Here is a 22,247-nt window from a genome sequence, read left to right as displayed (position 1 = left end):
AATGAAAAGGATAAAGAGGAAAATGCACAAAACCAGCACTCATCTCTGTCTTTTTCAAACTATGCATATAATGTAACCAACTGCCTTGTATTCCTCAAGCTGTCTTCCCAGACATAGTATATCTGCCTACAAAATACCAGGCAAAATAAACTCTTCCTTCTGTGAATTACCTTTGACAGGCATTTGTCATAGCACTAAGAAACACTACTAACACAACATCCAACACTGGGAACCTACAAAAGCTAGGCCTTTTAATTCTGTGCAATTCTGGCTGTAGATTATAGTAGCATATCTGATGACTCCACAGTTGGGAGAAGCCCATGCTAGCTTGACATGTAAATCTTCACAGGATAAACAAATAGAAACTGGATCCCCAAACCAAAATCTCATAACAGCACACGCACAGATACATTTCATACACTTAGTTACAATTTATATAAATTCTCAGAGGAAAATAGTTATTTTCTAATCTTCCATTAGTAATCAGAGTCTAAACATATGCAATTTAATGACACCATAGTCTCAGGCATGCATACTCATCCTCATGTCTGAACTATGTGGGTTTTTATTCCAAAAGAATAAAGCATTATACCAATGTATATTTACTGTATATGTGGGGATACTGGGGGGATCTGACTGTTTGGGTTGATAAAAATCAAGAAATGGGCCTGGAGAGATGTTTCACGGGTTAAGAGAAAGGCACTGAGTTCAGTGCCTAATACCCATGTCCTGCCACAGCCATTTATTTTTATTTTTTTTTTATTTTTTTTTCACAGCCATTTTTAATTTAATTTCCAGAGAATCTGATGCCCACATCTGGCTTCTGTAAACACCTACACACACATGTGCACACTCACATACAGACAAACATAGTTGTTAGTCTTTAAAAAAGAATGAAGATCCACAGCCTATAAAAACAACCACTGCCTATAAAAAAGAATGAAGAAACAACTTAAGGAAAGATAACCAGGATGTACATATTATCATAAGAAGAATTTACAAGGCAAGTGAATTCAGAATGAAGAAATTCTATCTACAAAGGCATTCCCAAAGATGATTAAGCTCTAGAACAACCATTGGAAACATCAAATCATTTCCTCTCCCATGCATATACAGTGGTATTTGGAGAAACTGGTAAAACAAAGATACTGCCTAATATTGTCTGGGTTTGATCATTGAAATAGAGAATTATCAGTAAGAAATTCCAGGGTTTTTTGGAGGTTTATAATTTCTGTCAAGTTTTAAACATTTCATATGTTTCATGTTGACAAACTAAGAAATGAACTTAGACATGAAATAGTTTGATATTCTAGCTAAAATGTATCGACAGGAGCTAGTTTCAATGACATATTATGGTGATTTTGTCTATCTGTGTATTACTGAGTTGATTTGTATACAAGTCTCTGAGTGTTTTCAAACAGGTACTCTAATATAATTCTAAATAAAAGGCATAATTAGAAAGACTCCATGTTGTAGTGAGAGAAAGTACAATGTATCAGGTGTGTCCAAGTTTTGACACTGCAAAATGATGTTCTTCTCTATAAAGTACATGCTCAAGAAACATGTGATTAAATAATAAACAATATTGTGGAAATAAACTTATATAATGTTTTAAGTATGTTTACTGTTTTGTCTTGGGCTGAATTCATAGCTAACCTGTGGTATGTAAAAACCACAGGCCATAAGTAGTGCTTTCTGATAGGAGATCCTCTGATTTGAGTGGAGGAGAAAAGTAGAATAGAAGCTTTGAGAGGGAGTGTAAGGAATGCGCAGAGAAGTGTATCTCTTCTGATAGAGAAAAGGCAATAAGGTTCTCTCATCTTTGTGGCATCAGCAAGAGGGCTGCATGTTACCCTGGATTATAGAGAAGGTAAGTCAGACAAACAACACAACATAGCCTATATCTACTGTCTACCACTCAAGATAGTAGAACATTTCAGCTAAGGTTTGTTAAAATCTGTTTTCAGGATAGGAGTGGGTAGAAAGATAGCTAAGCAGTTACGAGCCCTTGCTGCTCAGCTGAGTTCAGTTCCTTGTACCTATATGGCAGCTCACAGCCATCTGTAACTCTACCTCCTGGGGGATCTGATGCTCTCTTCTGGCCTCCTCATATAAGCCCTGTGCTTCCAAACACGCCAGTGTGTGCTCACATACATAAAAACAAAAATACATTTTATTGTTTTTTTTTTTTTTAAAGGCAGAGAATCCAGTTGGGTTGGGATATGAGATGTGTATTCTTCCTAAGTGTCCGCCACTTATCTCTAGTGAGATGACTGTAATGAGAGATTCTTGGAAGGGCCACCATAAGGAGTGAAATGGGACATCTATACCTGCCCTTTGTCTACCGGCTTTTCAGCATGGAGGTCTGAGCTTACGCTGCTTAGATTCCAATTCAGTAAACATGCATGAGCAATAACTGTGGGTTATACCCTCTGCAAAGTACTTTGTACACCTATCAGTTCATTGCATCTCTCTCTCCAACAGCAAATCTTTTTTTTTGTCTATTAAAGACAGTCAATGTTGAAAGAAAACCAAAACCCAGAGGGATCTTAGGAATACTCACAGGTTTGCTACGAAGGACTGGGGTGGTCCTTTAGTATGCAGAGCACTGGTCTGGGATGCACAAGTCCCCTTGATTGCTCTGCGAGATGGCCTATAACCCTGCCTGGTCCTGCATGTGAGTCATCCCATCACTTAGGAAATGGAGGAGGAAAGATCAAATGTCGAAAGTCATCCTTCACTTTACATCTTAGTACATGTGAGGCCTGCCTGGGCTGCATGAGCTCTTGAATCAAAAAATAAACAATTAAAGAAATTAATTAATCTCCAGCATCTTCTGGTAGGAATTTTTTTTTTCAGTTATCCTAAGAAGATAACAGCAAAATTGTATAGATCTCTCTGCAGGGTCTCTTCTTCTTTGCTTAGTGGAGCCTTCATGGCTCTCTTGGACTATGAATTTACTGAACACACCTGTATGCCTAAACCCAAACAACACTGTGTTTTGTGGAATATTTTATTTTTTTCCTTAAGGGTAAGTTTAAAAAATAGATAGACCTTTTGCAAGGCCAACTTAAAAAAATCATGCTATAATCAATATTAGTGAATCTCACAGGGCCTCAGTTTGCTCTGTGGCATATGTGGTAGTTAAGTACCCAGACAAAGACTTCTCTGTGTTCATACACAGAGAAATGGCATGATGCCCCTCTCCCCCCACTACTGGGCTGCTGTTGGCCATCTACTTAAAGTTTCACTTTAGGTTTATGCAACAATCTGATATTAGACAACCTTGTCAGGAAATCAGTATCTTATCTTTCACCTTGCTCAAGGCAGGGTCTCTGTGTGTTGCTGTAATCACCAGACTAATTACTCCACGGGCTTATGGGGGTTCTCGCGTCTCTGCTTCCCAAGTACCCAGGAGCACTGCACTCACAGGCATATGTCACTGTGCCTGGCTTTATACAGATTCTTGGAATTCATACTCAGGTCCCCACTCTTGTGCACTGATGGCTTGACCCACTGAGCCATCTCCCCAGTCTTATCTGTACTTTCAGAGTTGTTATATGCTACTGATTCCTGCTTTTCTTTCATTATACTTCTTTTAGAATATTCCCATCTAAATCCTGCTTGCATTGATAACTGAACAATTTTTTATAGAATAACTTACAAACAATAGAAATTTACCATCTAATAATCCTAGAAGCTGAGAAGCCCAAGATCAAGGTACCAGGAAGTTTAGTCATGTGGTATGGGCTGCTCTCAGTTGCCAAGGCATTCTTTCACTACTGTTCCCTTCACGGGGGAGGACTGTGTATTCTCAATTAGTGAGAAGAATAAAGTAGGTGTAAAAGTCCAATTTCTTATGGTCTTTTATAATGGTCTTGAGGGTAGACTCCCTTCAGAGAACCAAACCTATTAAAATTGGGGTACAGAGCTAAACAAAGAATTCTTAACTGAAGAATCTCAAATGGCTGAGAAGCACCTAGAGAAATGTTCAACAACCTTAGTCATCAGTTAAGTGCAAATGAAAATAGCCCTACCTCACACCAGTCAGAATTGCTAAGATCAAAAACTCAGGTGACAGCAGATGCTGGTGAGGATGTGGAGAAAGAGGAACAGTCCTCCATTGCTGATGGGACTGTAAGCTGGTACAACCACTCTGGAAATCAATCTGTGGTTCCTCAGAAAATTGTTCATAGAACTACCTGAGGACCCAACAATATCACTTCTGGGCATATACCCAAAAGACATTCCAACATATAACAAGGACATATGCTCCACTGTGTTCATAGCAGCCTTATTTATAATAGCCAGAAGCTAGAAAGAACCCAGATGTTCCTCAACAGAGGAATGGATACAGAAAAATGTGGTACATTTACACAATGTACTTAGTACTACTTAGCTATTAAAAAATAATGTGCTAGAAAATATCATCTTGAGTGAGGTAACCCAGTTATAAAAGAACATACATGGTATGTACTCACTGATAAGTGGATATTAGGAAAAAAGCTTAGAATAACCATGATACAACTCACAGACCATATGAAGCTCAAGAAGAAGGAAGACCAAAGTGTGGATGCTTCAGTCCTACTTAGAAGGGGGAACAAAATAATCAAGGGGGGTAGAGGGAGCAAAAGATCTGGAAGGGACAGGGAAGGGGAAGATAAAAGGGAGACAGGGTAAGGTATGGGAGGAGACTTAGGAGAAGTACAGAAGGTCAGAAAATTGAACAGAGATGTGTAGCAGTATGGGAAACTAGAGGTATGGGAAACTAGGGGTAGCCACTAGAAGGTCCAAGACGCCAGGAAAGCAAGAGTCTCCCAGGACCCAACAGGATGAAATTAGCTGAAATACCCAACAAAGGGGAGAGAGAACCTGTAGGGACTATATCCAGAGGTTGGGCACGGCCCCAGGTTGTATAATGGGGCCACTCACCCATCTCAAAAATATTAACACATAATTGTTTCTGTCTAAAAGAAATGCTGGGACAAAGAGTAGAGCAGAGTCTAAAGGAAAGACCATCCAGAGACAGCTCCAGCTAGGGATCCATCCCACGGCAGATACCAAATCCAGACAGTATTGCTGATGCCAAGAAGTGCTTGCTGTCAGGAACCTGGTATGGCTGTCCCCTGAGAGGCTATGCCAGAGCCTGACCAATATAGATGCAGATGTTTGCAGACAACCATTGGACTAAGCACAGGCACCACAATGGAAGAGTTAGGGGAAGGACTGAAGGAGCTGAAGCGCTTTGCAACCCCATAGGAAGAACAAAATCAACCAACCAGACCCCCCAGAGCTCCCAGTGACTAAACCACCAATCAAAGAGTGTACATGGAGGGACCCATGGCTCCAGCTGCATTTGTAGCAGAGGATTGCCTTATCTGACATCAATGGGAGGGGAGGTCCCTTGTAATGCTAGGGCAGTGAATTGGGAGTGGGAGGGTGGGTGAGGGGAGCTCCCTTATAAAAGTAGGGGAAAGAGGAGATAGGATAGGTTGTTTGCAGAGGGGAAACTGAAAGGGGGAGTGTGGGACCATGGTGAAAGGTAGTCTGTATCTTGGTTGAGCAAGGCTCACTCCGGAGATCCAATAGAACATTCTGCAAGGGATTCTATGTGCCCAGACTGCTGACTCCTCAACTCCATAATCCTGTAGCCATTAGCCATGTATGGCCACACCCCAGGCCTCTAGTGTTCTTGCTGGACTCCACCCCCACAGTCACCTGGCTACAGCCAGGCTTTCCCTGCCCCATGATTACCTGGTTGTTGCCAGGTAACCCAGCCTACTATAAAAGAAGGCTTCTTGCCCCTCCTTGATCTCTTACCTCTCTGCCCTCTCTTATCTCTCTCTGCCCTCTCTTGTCTTTCTTTCTCTCTCACCTTTCCCCTTGTCTCCCTGTTTCCCGTCTTTCCACATGGTCATGGCCAGCTCTTATCTCTCTATCTTCTCTTTCTGTCTTAACTTCTCTATCTCCTTTTCTCTTCCTACTCTTCTATAATAAAGCATTGAAACTATGAACTGTTTCTTCTGGTCAAAACCCTCCTTGTAGAAGCATGGAACAGGCCTCAGAGTTTCCAGCCACCAGGAAAGGATCCAGTCATCTCTCAGCCAAGCTTCTACAGGAACCCGGGGCCTTTCTAACGGCCCCGCCTTCTTTTTTTTTTTTTTTTATTCGATATAATTTATTTACATTTCAAATGATTTCCCCTTTTCTAGCCCCCCCACTCCCCGAAAGTCCCGCAAACCCCCTTCTCTTCCCCTGTCCTCCCACCCACCCCTTCCCACTTCCCCGTTCTGGTTTTGCTAAATACTGTTTCACTGAGTCTTTCCAGAACCAGGGGCCACTCCTCCTTTCTTCTTGTACCTCATTTGATGTGTGGATTATGTTTTGGGTATTCCAGTTTTCTAGGTTAATATCCACTTATTAGTGAGTGCATACCATGATTCACCTTTTGAGTCTGGGTTATCTCACTTAGTATGATATTCTCTAGCTCCATCCATTTGCCTAAGAATTTCATAAATTCATTGTTTCTAATGGCTGAATAGTACTCCATTGTGTAGATATACCACATTTTTTGCATCCACTCTTCTGTTGAGGGATACCTGGGTTCTTTCCAGCATCTGGCAATTACAAATAGGGCTGCTATGAACATAGTAGAACATGTATCCTTATTACATGGTGGGGAGTCTTCTGGGTATATGCCCAGGAGTGGTATAGCAGGATCTTCTGGAAGTAAGGTACCCAGTTTTCGGAGGAACCGCCAGACTGATTTCCAGAGTGGTTGTACCAATTTGCAACCCCACCAGCAGTGGAGGAGTGTTCCTCTTTCTCCACACCCTCTCCAACACCTGCTGTCTCCTGAATTTTTAATCTTAGCCATTCTGACTGGTGTAAGATGAAATCTTAGGGTTGTTTTGATTTGCATTTCCCTAATGACTAATGAAGTTGAGCATTTTTTAAGATGTTTCTCCGCCATCCGAAGTTCTTCAGGTGAGAATTCTTTGTTTAACTCTGTACCCCATTTTTTAATAGGGTTGTTTGGTTTTCTGGAGTCTAACTTCTTGAGTTCTTTATGTATATTGGATATTAGCCCTCTATCTGATGTAGGATTGGTGAAGATCTTTTCCCAATTTGTTGGTTGCCGATTTGTCCTCTTGATGGTGTCCTTTGCCTTACAGAAACTTTGTAATTTTATGAGGTCCCATTTGTCAATTCTTGCTCTTAGAGCATATGCTATTGGTGTTCTGTTCAGAAACTTTCTCCCTGTACCGATGTCCTCAAGGGTCTTCCCCAATTTCTTTTCTATTAGCTTCAGAGTGTCTGGCTTTATGTGGAGGTCCTTGATCCATTTGGATTTGAGCTTAGTACAAGGCGACAAGGATGGATCAATTCGCATTCTTCTGCATGCTGACCTCCAGTTGAACCAGCACCATTTGTTGAAAAGGCTATCTTTTCTCCATTGGATGTTTTCAGCCTCTTTGTCGAGGATCAAGTGGCCATAGGTGTGTGGGTTCATTTCTGGATCTTCAATCCTGTTCCATTGATCCTCCTGCCTGTCACTGTACCAATACCATGCAGTTTTTAACACTATTGCTCTGTAGTATTGCTTGAGGTCAGGGATACTGATTCCCCCAGAATTTCTTTTGTTGCTGAGAATAGTTTTAGCTATCCTGGGTTTTTTGTTGTTCCAGGTGAATTTGATAATTGCTCTTTCTAACTCTGTGAAGAATTGAGTTGGGATTTTGATGGGTATTGCATTGAATCTGTATAGTACTTTAGGCAAAATGGCCATTTTAACTATATTGATTCTACCGATCCAGGAGCATGGGAGGTTTTCCCATTTTTTGAGGTCTTCTTCCATTTCCTTCTTCAGAGTCTTGAAGTTCTTGTCATACAGATCTTTCACATGTTTGGTAAGAGTCACCCCAAGATACTTTATACTGTTTGTGGCTATTGTGAAGGGGGTCATTTCCCTAATTTCTTTCTCAGCCTGCTTATCCTTTGAGTATAGGAAGGCCACTGATTTGCTTGAGTTGATTTTATAACCTGCCACTTTGCTGAAGTTGTTTATCAGCTGTAGGAGCTCTCTAGTGGAGTTCTTTGGGTCACTTAGGTAGACGATCATGTCGTCTGCAAATAATGATAGTTTGACTTCTTCCTTTCCAATTTGTATCCCTTTGATCTCCTTATGTTGTCGAATTGCCCGAGCTAGTACCTCAAGTACAATATTGAAAAGATAAGGAGAAAGGAGGCAGCCTTGTCTGGTCCCTGATTTCAGTGGGATTGCTTCAAGTTTCTCTCCATTTAGTTTGATGCTGGCTACCGGTTTGCTGTATATTGCTTTTACTATGTTTAGGTATGGGCCTTGAATTCCTGTTCTCTCCAAGACTTTAAGCATGAAGGGATGCTGAATTTTGTCAAATGCTTTTTCAGCATCCAATGAAATGACCATGTGGTTTTGTTCTTTGAGTTTGTTTATGTAGTGGATTGTATTGATGGATTTCGTATATTGAACCAACCCTGCATTCCCGGGATAAAGCCTACTTGATCATGGTGGATGATCGTTTTGATGTGTTCTTGGATTCGGTTGGCAAGAATTTTATTGAGTATTTTTGCATCGATGTTCATAAGGGAAATTGGTCTGAAGTTCTCTTTCTTTGTTGGATCTTTGTGTGGCTTTGGTATCAGCGTAATTGTGGCTTCGTAGAAGGAATTGGGTAGTGTTCCTTCTGTTTCTATTTTGTGGAATAGTTTGAAGAGTATTGGTGTTAACTCTTCTTTGAAGGTCTGGTAGAATTCTGCACTGAAGCCATCTGGTCCTGTGCTTTTTTTGGTTGGAAGACTTTCTATGACTCCTTCTATTTCTTTAGGCATTATGGGACTGTTTAGATGGTCTAGTTGGTCCTGATTTAATTTTGGTATTTGGTATCTGTCAAGGAAATTGTCCATTTCCTCCAGATTCTCCAGTTGTGTTGAGTATAGGCTCTTGTAGTAGGATCTGATGATTTTTTGAATTTCCTCAGTTTCCGTTGTTATATCTCCCTTTTCATTTCTAAGTTTGTTAATTTGGATACTTTCTCTGTGCCCTTTGGTCATTCTGGCTAAGGGTTTATCTATCTTGTTGATTTTCTCAAAGAACCAGCTCCTCGTATTGTTGATTTTTTGTATGGTTCTCTTTGTTTCTACTTGATTGATTTCGGCCCTGAGTTTGATGATTTCCTGCCTTCTACTCCTCCTGGGCGAAATAGCTTCTTTTTGTTCTAAGGCTTTCAGGTGTGTCATTAAGCTGGTAATGTATGCTCTCTCCATTTTCTTTTTGGAGGCACTCAGGGCTATGAGTTTTCCTCTTAGCACTGCTTTCATTGTGTCCCATAGATTTGGGTATGTTGTGTTTTCATTTTCATTGTGTTCTAAAAAGTCTTTAATTTCTTTCTTTATTTCTTCCTTGACCAAGGTATCATTGAGTAGAGTATTGTTCAGTTTCCACGTGTATGTGGGCTTTCTGTTGTTTCTGTTGCTATTGAAGACCACTTTTACTCCATAGTGATCAGATAGGAGGCATGGGATTAGTTCGATCTTCTTATATTTGTTGAGGTCTGTCTTGTGACCAATTATATGGTCGATTTTGGAGAAGGTACCATGAGGTGCTGAGAAAAAGGTATATTCTTTTGTTTTAGGATAGAATGTTCTATATATATCTGTTAAATCTAATTGGTCCAAAGCTTCAATTAGTTTCATTGTGTCCCTGTTTAGTTTCTGTTTTCCTGATCGGTCCATTGAGGAAAGTGCAGTGTTGAAGTCACCCACAATTATTGTGTTAGGTGCAATGTGTGCTTTTAGTTTTAATAAAGTTTCTTTTACGAAAGAGGGTGCCCTTGCATTTGGTGCATAGATGTTCAGGATTGACAGTTCTTCTTTTTGTATTTTTTCCTTTGACCAGCAAGAAGTGTCCCTCAGGGTCTCTTTTGATGACTTTGGGTTGAAAGTCAATTTTATCTGATATTAAAATGGCTACTCCAGCTTGTTTCCTGAGACCATTTGCTTGTAAAATTGTCTTCCAGCCTTTTACTCTAAGGTAGTGTTTGTCTTTGACCCTGAGGTGTGTTTCCTGTAAGCAGCAAAATGTAGGGTCCTGTTTACGTATCCATTCAGTTAGTCTGTGTCTTTTTATTGGGGCATTAAGTCCATTGATGTTAAGAGATATTAAGGAATAGTGATTGTTACTTCCTATCATTTTTGACGTTATTTTTTAAATTTGAATGCTTAACTTCTTTTGGGTTTGATGAAAGGTTACTATCTTGCTTTTTCCAGGGTGAAGTTTCCCTCCTTGTATTGGTGTTGTCCTCCTATTATCCTTTTTAGGGCCGGGTTTGTGGGTAGATATTGGGTAAACTTGGTTTTGTCATGAAATATAAAAATATGGAACGCTTCACGAATTTGCGTGTCATCCTTGCGCAGGGGCCATGCTAATCTTCTCTGTATCGTTCCAATTTTAGTATATGTGCTGCCGAAGCGAGCACCGGCCCCACCTTCTGAACAAGACCTTCCCGGTAGCCTGGCAGCTTCGTGTTCCACAGTGTTTGGGTGCCCACTGTCCCTATTGAGGTGCGGTGTGTAGGCCTGCCAGTGTTCCCCTATTGCCCTAGGCAGGTTCTGCCTGTCAAGAGTTCTCTTATGCAGGACCTGCTGCCACCCCCTCCCCCATCCCCACCTTTCTTTTTTCCCACAGGGGAGAATATTTAAAATGTAAATAAATAAATTAACTAATAAAAATTGTCTAAAATGACAACAGAGGACCTCCAAATATCCCCTAAAGTACCCATTTTTTTGCACAAGACTCTAAAGACCAAATGGTGGTGGCATATGTTAATCATATCTCTTCCTAACCTACATTGTGCTAACATAGAATGCTATGACTCCTGAAATCTCCCTGGCAGTGATGGGAAGCATGGTTGTGCCTAGCACATCTCAAAGAGCTCAAACACAAGTCAAATTAAAAATGTCAAGAATACTACAAAATGAGGGATTCTTGTCTTATTAACAACTTAAGTGAAGGACAAGCAATGGATGGTTATATGGACCTAATTGAAAAAGGAACCCAACCCCACTCCTTATATCTTAATGAGCTACCACCTAAGGATAACTCATCTTGCCATAAATATTCCCCTCATGTTGAGCAACAAAATTGAGCCTCAGCTGAGGGCTAAAACCAATCTATACAGCTTGATAGTAGAACACTTCAATTATCCTACCATCTGTACTTGTGTTTTTCTCTTGAGAGAACGCAGTTTGATTTCCATGACTCCAATATTGCATAATGGGAGCAGTGGCCAGATACCTGGAGAAAGTCACACTATTGCACCAAGCTGTCCGTCTGTTTCACTCTTTCACCTTGGTGGCTGCTGTTACAATCTATCCTTCCTTCTTTCTGTTCCTCCAACATACAACAGGTATATCTGAAGAATATTTATTTGTCTTAAAAACCTTGCTTTCACAGCAGACTATTTTGGTACTTGCCTAGTGGCAGATACTCTCCTGATAAGAATCGAATTACTCACAGAGATGTCGAGTCACACACTTATCCTTTTAGGCACTAGTCATTTAAGGCATCTCTGGTGATAATTTATTATGCACTGCATCAAAAGGTTCCACTTTGCTGCTTCCAGAGATCACAAAAAATCAACAGAACAGTTCAGATTTACTTATCATTTCATAGGCCAAAGAAATGTTCCCTTCCACCTTTGAAATGACATCTTCCAAACAATTGTCTGTGATTTTGACAAAGAACAAGGTTTTTTAAAATTGAGACCAAGAGTGCAATACACAATAGCAATTATGAAGCACCCGGTGCAAACAGCGCTGATGGAAGATGAGTCTGTTTTGATTGAAACATTATGAAAAAAAAAAAAACATTTTAAAGTAGCTTTCTTTCTTTTTGCTAACAATTTAATTGTGAAGAACAACAAAGCTTTTAGAAATGTATCGAGACAAGAGTTCTCTTTAAAGCTAGCTCAACTCTGTTATCCTCCCAAGTGTGCATCAGATGCTGCCAGCTGTGAGATGGCCTTGAACTGGAACTGGTCTTATCCTACCATTTAAAGAATATCTGTCAAACTACAGTGGACTCTGGCATGCTGCTGCTGCTGCTGCTACTGCTGCTGCTGCTGCTACTACTACTTCTTCTTCTTCTTCTTCTTCTTCTTCTTCTTCTTCTTCTTCTTCTTCTTCTTCTTCTTCTTCTTCTTCTTCTTCTTCTTCTTCTACTTCTTCTACTTCTTCTACTTCTTCTTCTCCTCCTCCTCCTCCTCCTCTTCTTCTTCTAAAGCTCTTAAATGTTATTTAAGAGGTAATCAAGAAATTGTCTCAGCATGCATGTGGCAGTCATCCATCAGTGTGTAGCAGTCACTGTATCAGCACACAGAATCAGTACAAATGGGACAAGGTGACATTGATAAGGCATACTGGTGGAGATGAGAAGCTCCATAGTTTGAAGGGCTGGACATGCTAATGTTTAATTCTCAGTCCACAGCACGTCACCATTCTTAGAAGCCTACATTTGTCTATAGATGACATGGATCAAACATCTGTGGCTTCTTAATGTACAGAAGTGTGACGGGCATCACAACCTTAATAACACTTTTATTTCTTTCATCTGCTGAGTTGTCTGTCTCCCATCTCACTGCCATATGAATGTATACTTAGCAAATGCATAAAAAGGTGGCTAATTAACATATAAATGCCTGCAAAAGAGATATCTGTCCCTGTTTCTATCTGACAAGTATGGATCTAAGTGAACATTATTTGTTCCAACCTGACAAGGTCATGAGTATAGGAATGTCAGTGGTTAAACAGAGACAATAAAAAGTTTCTAGTGCTGGTGACATATAGTTATCAATTTGAACTTAGTAACTTGTATTCAAGACACTGTTCTATAAACTACATATAATAACTTTCATAAAGCTGGAATGGCTTATGATATACAGGTACAACTGTCCCCATTTTCTAGGGGAGTAAAGCGAATCACAGAAAGAGTCAAGACACTTGTTCTAACTCACATGCCCTAGTGAATGGTTAGATCCAGGATCTGAACCAAGAAAGGTTGTACTTTAGAGTATGATCTGTGTGTGTGTGTGTGTGTGTGTGTGTGTTTCAGGTTTATTAATGACATTATAAGATACCTGTGTATAGTAAGATTTTTACCATGTTGGAACAAATATATACCCTTATATTATACTTCTAAGTCTATACTATTAAGGGGATTTGATAGAGCAAGGAACTCACATAGGTGAGTAGCTTGGTAATTATACAATTCAGACCTACAGTATATACATTGATATGATGAAGTATGAGATGATATGAGATAAAAAGTCAACTGGCAGTGGTTGTATTTTGGATGGGATGCCTTGGGAAGTCTCTATATGAAGGCTGTTGGAGCAGACCTGGAGATGGAATGAGGCTACTAGCTTTTGAACTGGGCATTATGAGACCAACTCAGGATCTCAATACCCTATGGCTGATAACAAAGGCACCAAGGTAGGTGGTAGAGCAGGTTGCTGAGCCCCTTACTTTGAATTTGAGTTTCTAAGGGAAATTTGCTTAATGAAGTCTATGATTTTCAACAAGTGACAAGAAACCACTGATTATGTCCAAAAGACAAAATAACTGTGACATGAAGGAGCTTGTTCAAGTGCTCCCTGCCCATCATTATAAACAGAACCTAACTGTGCAACTCTGAATCCAGTAGCCTTCCAAAAACACTAGTTTGTCAACATTAACTCCTCTTTCTATTAAGGGTATTTTAGTATGTTCTAGAATTCTGCTTCTCGAGGGAGAGTGAAAGGGGTAAATGTACTCTCCTTTTGGCTAATTCACAGCTGCACTCTAGGCTTTGAGTTTTCCCTTTAATTCTATTGGCTCCATTCCTGCTTCCTGTTTTATCTTTTACTTCTCCAGTCTTGCCCCATTTTATAATCTACAGCTAGTATGTTACTATACTGTGGTTTTTGTGAGATCTCTCTAATCCTTTGTGCCAATACTTCACACTGAGTCAAGAAGGAGTGTTTATGCTATGAGATTAGCTTGAAAAAAATGTATTTCAGTGATCCTGGGTCTTCAAATCAATGAAACCAAAGTGATGAATGGGGAATAAGAAAGAATTCAAGGCAGCCGGAATGGCAGTGACCTTCAAGTCACACAATTAGATAATTTCACACTTTAGGCTTGGGTTTTATTTCCTCTACTGCAATCATGGCTAATGTAAACGTAACTGACATCTGACCAAAGTCTTCCATAGCCCTTAGAACCTGACTTAAGAAAAGCACACGAAACTCTTCTTGTTAAAAGAAGGATAAAAATCTGAGAAGTCCGTTTTAATTCTACAGCAACCAAAAGCCTTTAAATACTTTAATCTGTTTCCCAGGAAAACAAACCAGCTAGTGTCTAGTGTTGATCTATTCATAATTTGTTGTCTGTTAAAAAAAAAAAAAAGAAAAGGCAAGCAGCAGCTGGTTTGTAGTATTGGCCATAATAAATTACAACATGTAAGCAGATACATGGGGGAATGGTGCCTGGCTTCACTGTACAGATGGGCTTATAGATGACCCTTCCAGTGTGTAACACTGTGCTGATTTATGGGTGGGCAAGGAAATGCAAAGATGCCTAATGCCCCACTCTGACTTAGCACAAATCATTTTTATTTACCCAGGCAATACTTCATGGTCCAGTTAACTTCTTAATTAAAGACAGCAAGATGCTCATGTTCCATGCACGCGGCATGGAAAATACTGTTCTGTGTGCAATATGTTCTGCTGGGAGTTGAAGCTGTTGGCTTATTCAGGGATACCACTGCAGCCTTCATTTGATTTCTCCATACCTCACTACCACTAAGTGATCAGAGTTCATGCCTGTCACCCCAAGTTAGTTCTTATTTCCCTTCCTCAAACAAAACATTCAGAATCCAAATTTTCACCTCTCCTCAAGCTTGGGGTGTGTGGTGGTTAATAGGATGAATGCAAAAGAAGGAAGCATGCGTGGGACTTCACTCGAGACTGGGTGAAGAACAGCTACAGGGAGCCACCGCGTCAGCCTCTCGTAGAAGTTTCAAGATGCTCTTTCTACCTGCCATGGAGCATGCAGACACTCTCAAAAGAAAAAAGGAGAAAGAGGAAGGCATCACAGTTTCTGATGTCAAGTAGGACTATACAGCAGTCCAAGCAGAAAAGCTGCAGAATAAAATCAAACATCCAGATTAGCCAACAGAATAGAGTACCCAGAAACAAACCCACTACCACACATTCAACTATTCTCTATTATCAGAACTAAGAATCATGATCTTGAGAGAACAGTCCTTTTAATAAATGGTAATAAGTAAACTGGAGATATATATTCACATGCCAGGGTAGAGAGAAGGGCACACAGGCAGAGGGATGGAATTTTTTTTTCAAATATGACTATACTGCAGCTGTCTTCAGACACTTCAGAAGAAGGCATCATATTTCACTACAGATGGTTGTGAGCCACCATATGGTTGCTGGGAATTGAACTAAGGTCCTCCAGAATAGAATTCAGTGCTCTTAACCATTCTATCTCTCCAGACCAAAGAGATAGAATCTTCATCTTATACTCAAAAATCACCACAACATGGATTAAAGCTTAAATACAAAACCTAAGCTGATAAAGCAGCTAAGAGAAAAAAAGAAAGGGGTTGATCCTGCATGTGGTTTTTTTCTTTTCTTTATTTCATTTTCTTTCCTTTTCTTTCCTTTTTTCCTTTTCTTTCTTTCTTTCTTTTGTTCTTTCTTTTCCTTCTCTTCCCTTCCCTTTCCTCTTTTTTTATATTTTAGTATAGGAACCAAAAAGCAAAGCCATAAAAGTAAATATAAACAAATACACAGAATTCTATCTAGTATAAATGGTTCTACTTTCAAACACAAAAGGAAATAATCAACAAAGTGCGAAACCAACTTCAGCAGTGGGAGAAAACATCTGTAAGACATGCAGCATCTAACAAGAAACCGATGTTGACACATCAGACTCAATACCAAGAATAGTAAGCCAAAAGACCTAAGTAGTCATTTTTTTTTTCAAAAGAGACATGCAAATGGGTAACAGGCCTGTTAAAAGTATTTTCAGGAATATTACTAGTGATTGGTGAAACACAAATGAAAACTATAAGATGTGGCCTCCCATCTGTTAGAGTTGCATTAGCAAAAAGAAGATAGTATGTCTTACAATATATACAATATATATTCTCATAATCTCATAAAGCATGAAGAACTCTTGTAAGACATAGTGATCCAGCTCTGAAAACATACGCCAATGGGAATAGTTTTTATGGCAATGAGATGTCACCACTCCTGAGTTTATTCCAACATTACACAAGAGCCAAAGCATGGAGTCAGTCTAAGGGCCTATTGATAGATGAGTGGGTGAAGAAAATGTGTGCATGGGTACACAGTAGAATATGACTGCAGCCTAAAAAATGAGTCTCTTCCAGTTGTATGAACAGGGAGGAAACTAAACAAGTGAAGCTACTGAGGCACAAAAGGGCAAACATAACCCCCTCAATACAATGCAGAAACTGCAAAAGCTGAACTCACAGAGACTGTGAGTAGAAGGGCAGTCATCAGGGGTGGGGGACTGGATAGATGAATCACAGACATGCAGTCATTGGGTACTGACCTTTGACTATCATATAAATAAGTTCTATGTATAACACGGAAGCTGGTGTTCATAGTATGTGTTATCCATTTGAAGTCATCTTAGAAAATCTGCATGCCAACAGAAGGGGATTCTGGTACTATCCTGCTTACAGTTGTTACTACACAATATACGTCAGGACATTATTAAAGCTATATGCCTTGAACGTATAATATTATGCTTGTCAGTTATGTAATCAGTAAAAGCTGAGGTGGAGACACAAGAACTAGATAACTATGGAAAATTTAGGCATAAGAGAGAAAAATGAGAAGTGAGGCATAAAGAATATATAATGGACACAAATACTTATTTTGCAAAAGCCCAAAGGGAAAAAAAAACAAAGCCTAATTTCTTGACTCCTTAATGAGGTAGCACACTTGCGACTCTGTAGATCAAGGTCTGCGGGCAAGAGGCCTTTGAGGACACAGGGGCACATGCTACAAATGAAGGAATGGCTGAATGTGGATAACGCTGACTGATAGAGTCTAACAGTCCAGAGAACACAGTGGCCAGAGGAAGTGATGCCCAGTTCTGCCCTCAGAAACATCAGCCCACTCTGATAGATCCTCTGTCAATGAACAAGTGTGTATTTCTTTTAAAGGGGGCTGGAGGGATGACTCCGCAGTTAAGAGCACTGACTGCTCTTCCAGAAGTCCTTAGTTCAATTCCCAGCAACCACATGGTGGCTCACAACCACCTGTAATGGGATCTGATGCCCTCTTCTGATGTTTCTGAAGACAGCTATAGTATACTCATAAACATAAAGTAAATTTATTAAAAAAGCATGTAGAATTATCATTCTTGCCCTTCTAAAAAGGAAAAAAAAAAGCATCTCTGTGAAGAGATGTCTGTGGGGAGATGCAGGTCTTAATGGTTATGTTTTCCCATCCACCAATGGGATGTAAGCGGGGGAGTCCCTCAATGTCCCACTAGTAGATAGATATGACATAACTAGGCTCCTCTGTTGAACCATTCATCATTGATTGGGGAAGTTCATTATCCCAGCACATTGATTCCCCACAAGGGCTCAGCCATGTGCTCCAGCCAACTATCCTTAGTGAGTGGGAAATTACCAGATGTGAACAAGTTTGTCACACCCAACTAAAAGGATGAAAAAGAGAAGTTCAGATCTGCGGTATGGCCTTGAGGATTTGTAGTCCATGGAATTTAGGTCTGTTTGAGCTGCTTTTAGCAAGGAAAGTCCTAGCTCTTCTTTTTTCTAGGCATTACTGTCCAACCATTCAGTGAGGTGACTAAGAATTCAACTCTCAGGGGCTTTGAGTACTCAGCCTAGATATGTCTTGATAACTCAGGCTAGTGAAACTGGCATTCCCTGATATCACTCACAGTTGTAAATTTATCATCTTAAGTGATTGCCACTGCTTCCATCAATTTGTAGTGATTTTTCAGGACTCCAACCTGCACTAAAGGAATCAGATATGGTATTGAATATTGTGTGGATGGTTTAACTTATCTCAGTTCTCAGATCAGTGAAACAGAAAACCAAACTGAAGACAGTCATCTCTTCATTACCCTACCTCACTTAGAGAGGCTTTAATCTCATTCAACTGGGCGTGAGTCCCTCCTGATAGGGAAGAACAGAAGGAGATGCCAGTGAAATACAGCAGTGGTGATGTATGATGCAATGGTACTGGGGAATACTCCAAAGAGACTGGAAAACTGCTGAGTATTTAGAACAGGAGGCATCCTGTTCTAATTTAGGGCTGAGCTTAGGAGTACCCAACCATCACCCTTTTCACCTGCCTTGATGGCAGAAGTGTAGTTTATTCAGTGCTCAGATATGCACAGGGGGAGGTCTATAGACTAGCCCAAAGTTCTGATAATCTTTTCTTTTTTGCTTTCTCTCAACACACTTGTTTTTCCTTGTGACATCTCAAAGAGATGCAGATTCCACTCATAGCAAGCAATTCCCCATTGACCTTTCTATCTTCTGATGTTCTCTAAGAAATGCATGTAAAACTTTATACCCATGAACCATAGTCTCATATCTTGTTTGAGCAAACCAAGACAGCCTAAATGCAAGTAAAAGACAAAACTTTCTTAAGTTAGATAATAAATAGACAGCTTTAAGAGAAAAGGCTTCAGTAAATGAAAAAGGCATTTTATGCTTGTTTTTTTTTTTAATGAACATCATATATGACTCCAGGTCTATGAAGTTCATAAAAATTCAAAGTAATGATAGAGCAAAGGAAATCACATATCAGTGGTTGCTTGGAGCTAGGGAAGAACAAAATGGTTTGGTGGGACAGAGAATTTAAAAAGAGACAGAGAAAGACTTTTGGGGGTGGAGGACATGTTCCTCCCTTCTAAATGGTGGTGAGGTTTTCATGTGTAATTTTGTATGTCATGCGCACACATACATACACATACACACAAACACACACACACACACACACACACACACTACACAATTTCTAAAAACAAATTGAAAAACATGACAAGGTTCGCTGGGGGACTTTGTATTGCATTCCAGATGAGATAAGGATGGAGAGTGTCTCCACAAGCAGAGGGACTTTGCAGCACAAGGTACCTCCAGCAAATATAATTCCCACCCCCTCTTGCGCTCATACACCAAGTTGCTGATTCTTACAAAATTATGTCAGTTAATGCATATTATGAAAATGATGGTTTGAGGAACTTTCTACTCAGTCTTGGCTTCCATGTGGACAGTGATGAATGATGCTATGCAACATGAAGGCCTTAAGCCTTTATATGAGGTCATTTCCGACCAATGATCTCTACATCACAAAGTAAATAAGCACAAACCTATGCAACAAAGTGTTGCGTATCTGCTTCCCCATCATTGTGATCAGTTATCTAAAAGATGTGACATGACGGCTGGAAGGAGAGCACCTATTTCTGCTCACCCTTGGACCGTGTAGTCGATCACTGTGGGTAGCAGGGTAGCTGGAAGCTGTGGGCGTAAATAGGAGGTTGCTTGCTCACCTGCCTAAGGACCATGAAGCACTGAGTGACAGGAAGCAGAGCTTGAAGGCCCTCCCCCCGAGTGACATACTTCCTCCAGTAAACCTCTACTTCCTAAACAACTTCTTAAGAAAGCACTGGCAGCTGAAGAGTGGCCAGGTGACACATGACCCTGTGGTAAACAGTTCACATTTAGACCGTAATCCTAACCAACCAATAACAATAAAGATGATTTTAGTAATCCTGACTAATGAAGGCTAATCATATAGGAAATCCGCATCTTACTATAAGAAGAACAGCAAGAGCCGTTTTGTTGTTGTTGTTGTTGTTATTGTTGTTTTTAAGACAAGGTTTCCCTGAGTAGTCCTAGCTGTCTACTAGGTGGAACTCAGTTCATATACCAGGCTGGCCTTGAACTCAGGAGATCCACCTGTCTCTGCTTCCCAAGTTGAGATTTAAGATTTGCGCCATCTCCACCCACAGAACATTGAGAACCTTAAGTAAGAGACTACTTAATAAAAAGACTTTAGAATTAGATTTCCAGAGTTGAAATCTTTGCTATTATTATTATTTATTATTATTATTGACAGTTTACATATCAATATATTAACTCACTAATATGTAAAATAGAATAGCAATACTCCCTATCACAATGACCAGCCTATGAATTAAATGAGATACCAATTATCCATGTGAAGTCAACTTGTCCGTCAACAAGACATACCATTAGATACAAGGTTAGGTCATGGTTGTTTATAATGAACTGATTCTAGACCACATAGACTACAACATATAAAGTGTAAATGGAAACCAAAGCTCTGATTTGTTAGTTCTTTTTTCACAGATGACTTTGAAATGACTGACAAGAATAGTAGTGATATTGTCCTTCACAGGTTTTGTACCAGGATTTTCTTGTCTTTAATGTCTCATGGTTCATAGCACCATCTGGAAGCTGGTTAGCAGTGGCTACTACCATCTAAGCCATAGAGGGACATGGTGAGATCATCTTACTTGTTTATATCACCACAGCTATGAGTGTTATCTAAGTCTTCAGGTTCAAATGTCAATTCATCCACCATCCCAATCTGTTGTCTCAGTGGCTAGCAAGGTAGATTGGCCCAGATTTAGATTTCAGAGCATCAATTGTTTTCTCATTAGAAACTTACTGGTCGGGACTTGATTTCTTTGGCGTAGAGAGGTTGTAAGAATTCTGAGTCTCCTTCTAGCTTCAGACCCTTTTCTGTGATTCTTAAGTTCCCCATTCCATCCTGAAATAGACACACAAACACAACAGGGAAAATGGGATGAGCTAATGTTTCAAAATACCCAAGCTGTCAAAAAAATGAAACAGTTATTGCCTTCTCCATCCTTCTGTCTTATTTTTTTTTTAATATTTGCAGGAGTGAGATGAGGGAAATCCAAATGAACATAAAACACCAGGAGGCATTGTTCAATACAATTATGCATATTATTCTTTTTGCTCAGTTATTCCAGGCAAATTCTATTCCAAGAATGCCCCGGAGCCACTGACTTACAGAGAAAGAAGAAGCCCTCACGCCTAGGCTGCACAGAACAAGGGAGTGAAGAGAGGCAAAAAGGAGGATTCTCTAAGTGGAAATGAAATATTCCATTTCCAAAATTCCTTGTGGAAATTTCACACCAACAGCTTGTAGTCAAATCGAGCGTTTGTTCAGCTCCTGCAACATTTGAGAAGTCTAATCAGTGACTAGCACTTTAAATAGGGTTTGCTGTGCTGATGCTAAAATATCCTCCAAGGTAGAAATCTTCTGGCAGCATCTATATACATACCACCCATTTTCAACAAGTATCAATTTGTGGTTATTGCTACGTATCATGCTCACATTCTTCCCTCCTTCTTGCTCAAAAATAATACGAATACTATATATATGATTGCAATTCCTTCTTACAATCATTCCTTAATAGCAAACAAAAAAATACCAAACCCTAACAATGATTCATGCGTTAATAGCAAATAACCAGTATGAGCATTCACATCTTGGGGATAATATATTTTTCTAACAATTTGCTTAATTGAATGGCATTTTTCTACTATTATTGATTGATTGGCAAAAATACTAGGTAGTTTTCTATAATCCCAGGCAGCATTTCTGTAACAAATCCTTTCCCTATATTTTCCCAAGCAAATAAGTTTTTTGTATTCATTCATATCAATCCCTAGTATGTGTGTGGGGGGGTGTGTATGAATATGTTTCATTTTATTTTGATAAAATATAATGTCTGTCTCCTTCTGTGCTTATCATCTCATATATGTGCCTTTGTTGTATTTTCTGTAAACTATCAGTTACATTCAAGCCTTGAATGGTCTCTGAGTTTTCTAGAAAGAATGTATCCAAAGTATATCCTAGAAAATAGAGTGTGTTTGTTTTCTATTGTTTTAATGAAACAATAACTATAAGACATAAACTCATTAATATTAAACAACATAAATTTTTGTATCTAACAGTACTTAATGTTGGACTTCTGCCTCAGGGTTCATGGTACTAAATTCCAGGTGCAAGAAGAGCTGGTTCCTTTGAGAAAATTGAATGAGAATCTTTTCCTTTTTTTAAACTTCTACAGGCTTC

The 22,247-nt window shown here is 39.7% G+C and overlaps 1 protein-coding gene and 1 non-coding gene across 2 annotated transcripts in view; both read right to left on the bottom strand.

Moving 5' to 3' along the window:
- The window catches only part of Sgcd (sarcoglycan delta), a 419,047-nt gene that overhangs the window by 209,928 nt on the left and 186,872 nt on the right, over positions 1-22,247 (bottom strand). The window contains exon 3 of the mRNA XM_052196514.1: positions 20,808-20,909. Within this exon, the coding sequence (XP_052052474.1) occupies positions 20,808-20,909 (102 nt within the window). The remainder of the gene's footprint in view (positions 1-20,807; positions 20,910-22,247) is intronic.
- LOC127695764 (U6 spliceosomal RNA) lies at positions 10,411-10,517 on the bottom strand. The gene has a single exon (XR_007980111.1). It is a non-coding gene; the product is annotated as a U6 spliceosomal RNA (small nuclear RNA).

This window comes from Apodemus sylvaticus, chromosome 10, assembly GCF_947179515.1.
Source record: "Apodemus sylvaticus chromosome 10, mApoSyl1.1, whole genome shotgun sequence".
In the NCBI taxonomy this organism is placed as follows: Eukaryota; Metazoa; Chordata; class Mammalia; order Rodentia; family Muridae; genus Apodemus; species Apodemus sylvaticus.
The sequence above is the reverse complement of the archived record's forward strand: the minus strand, read 5'-3'. Positions and strand labels throughout refer to the sequence as shown.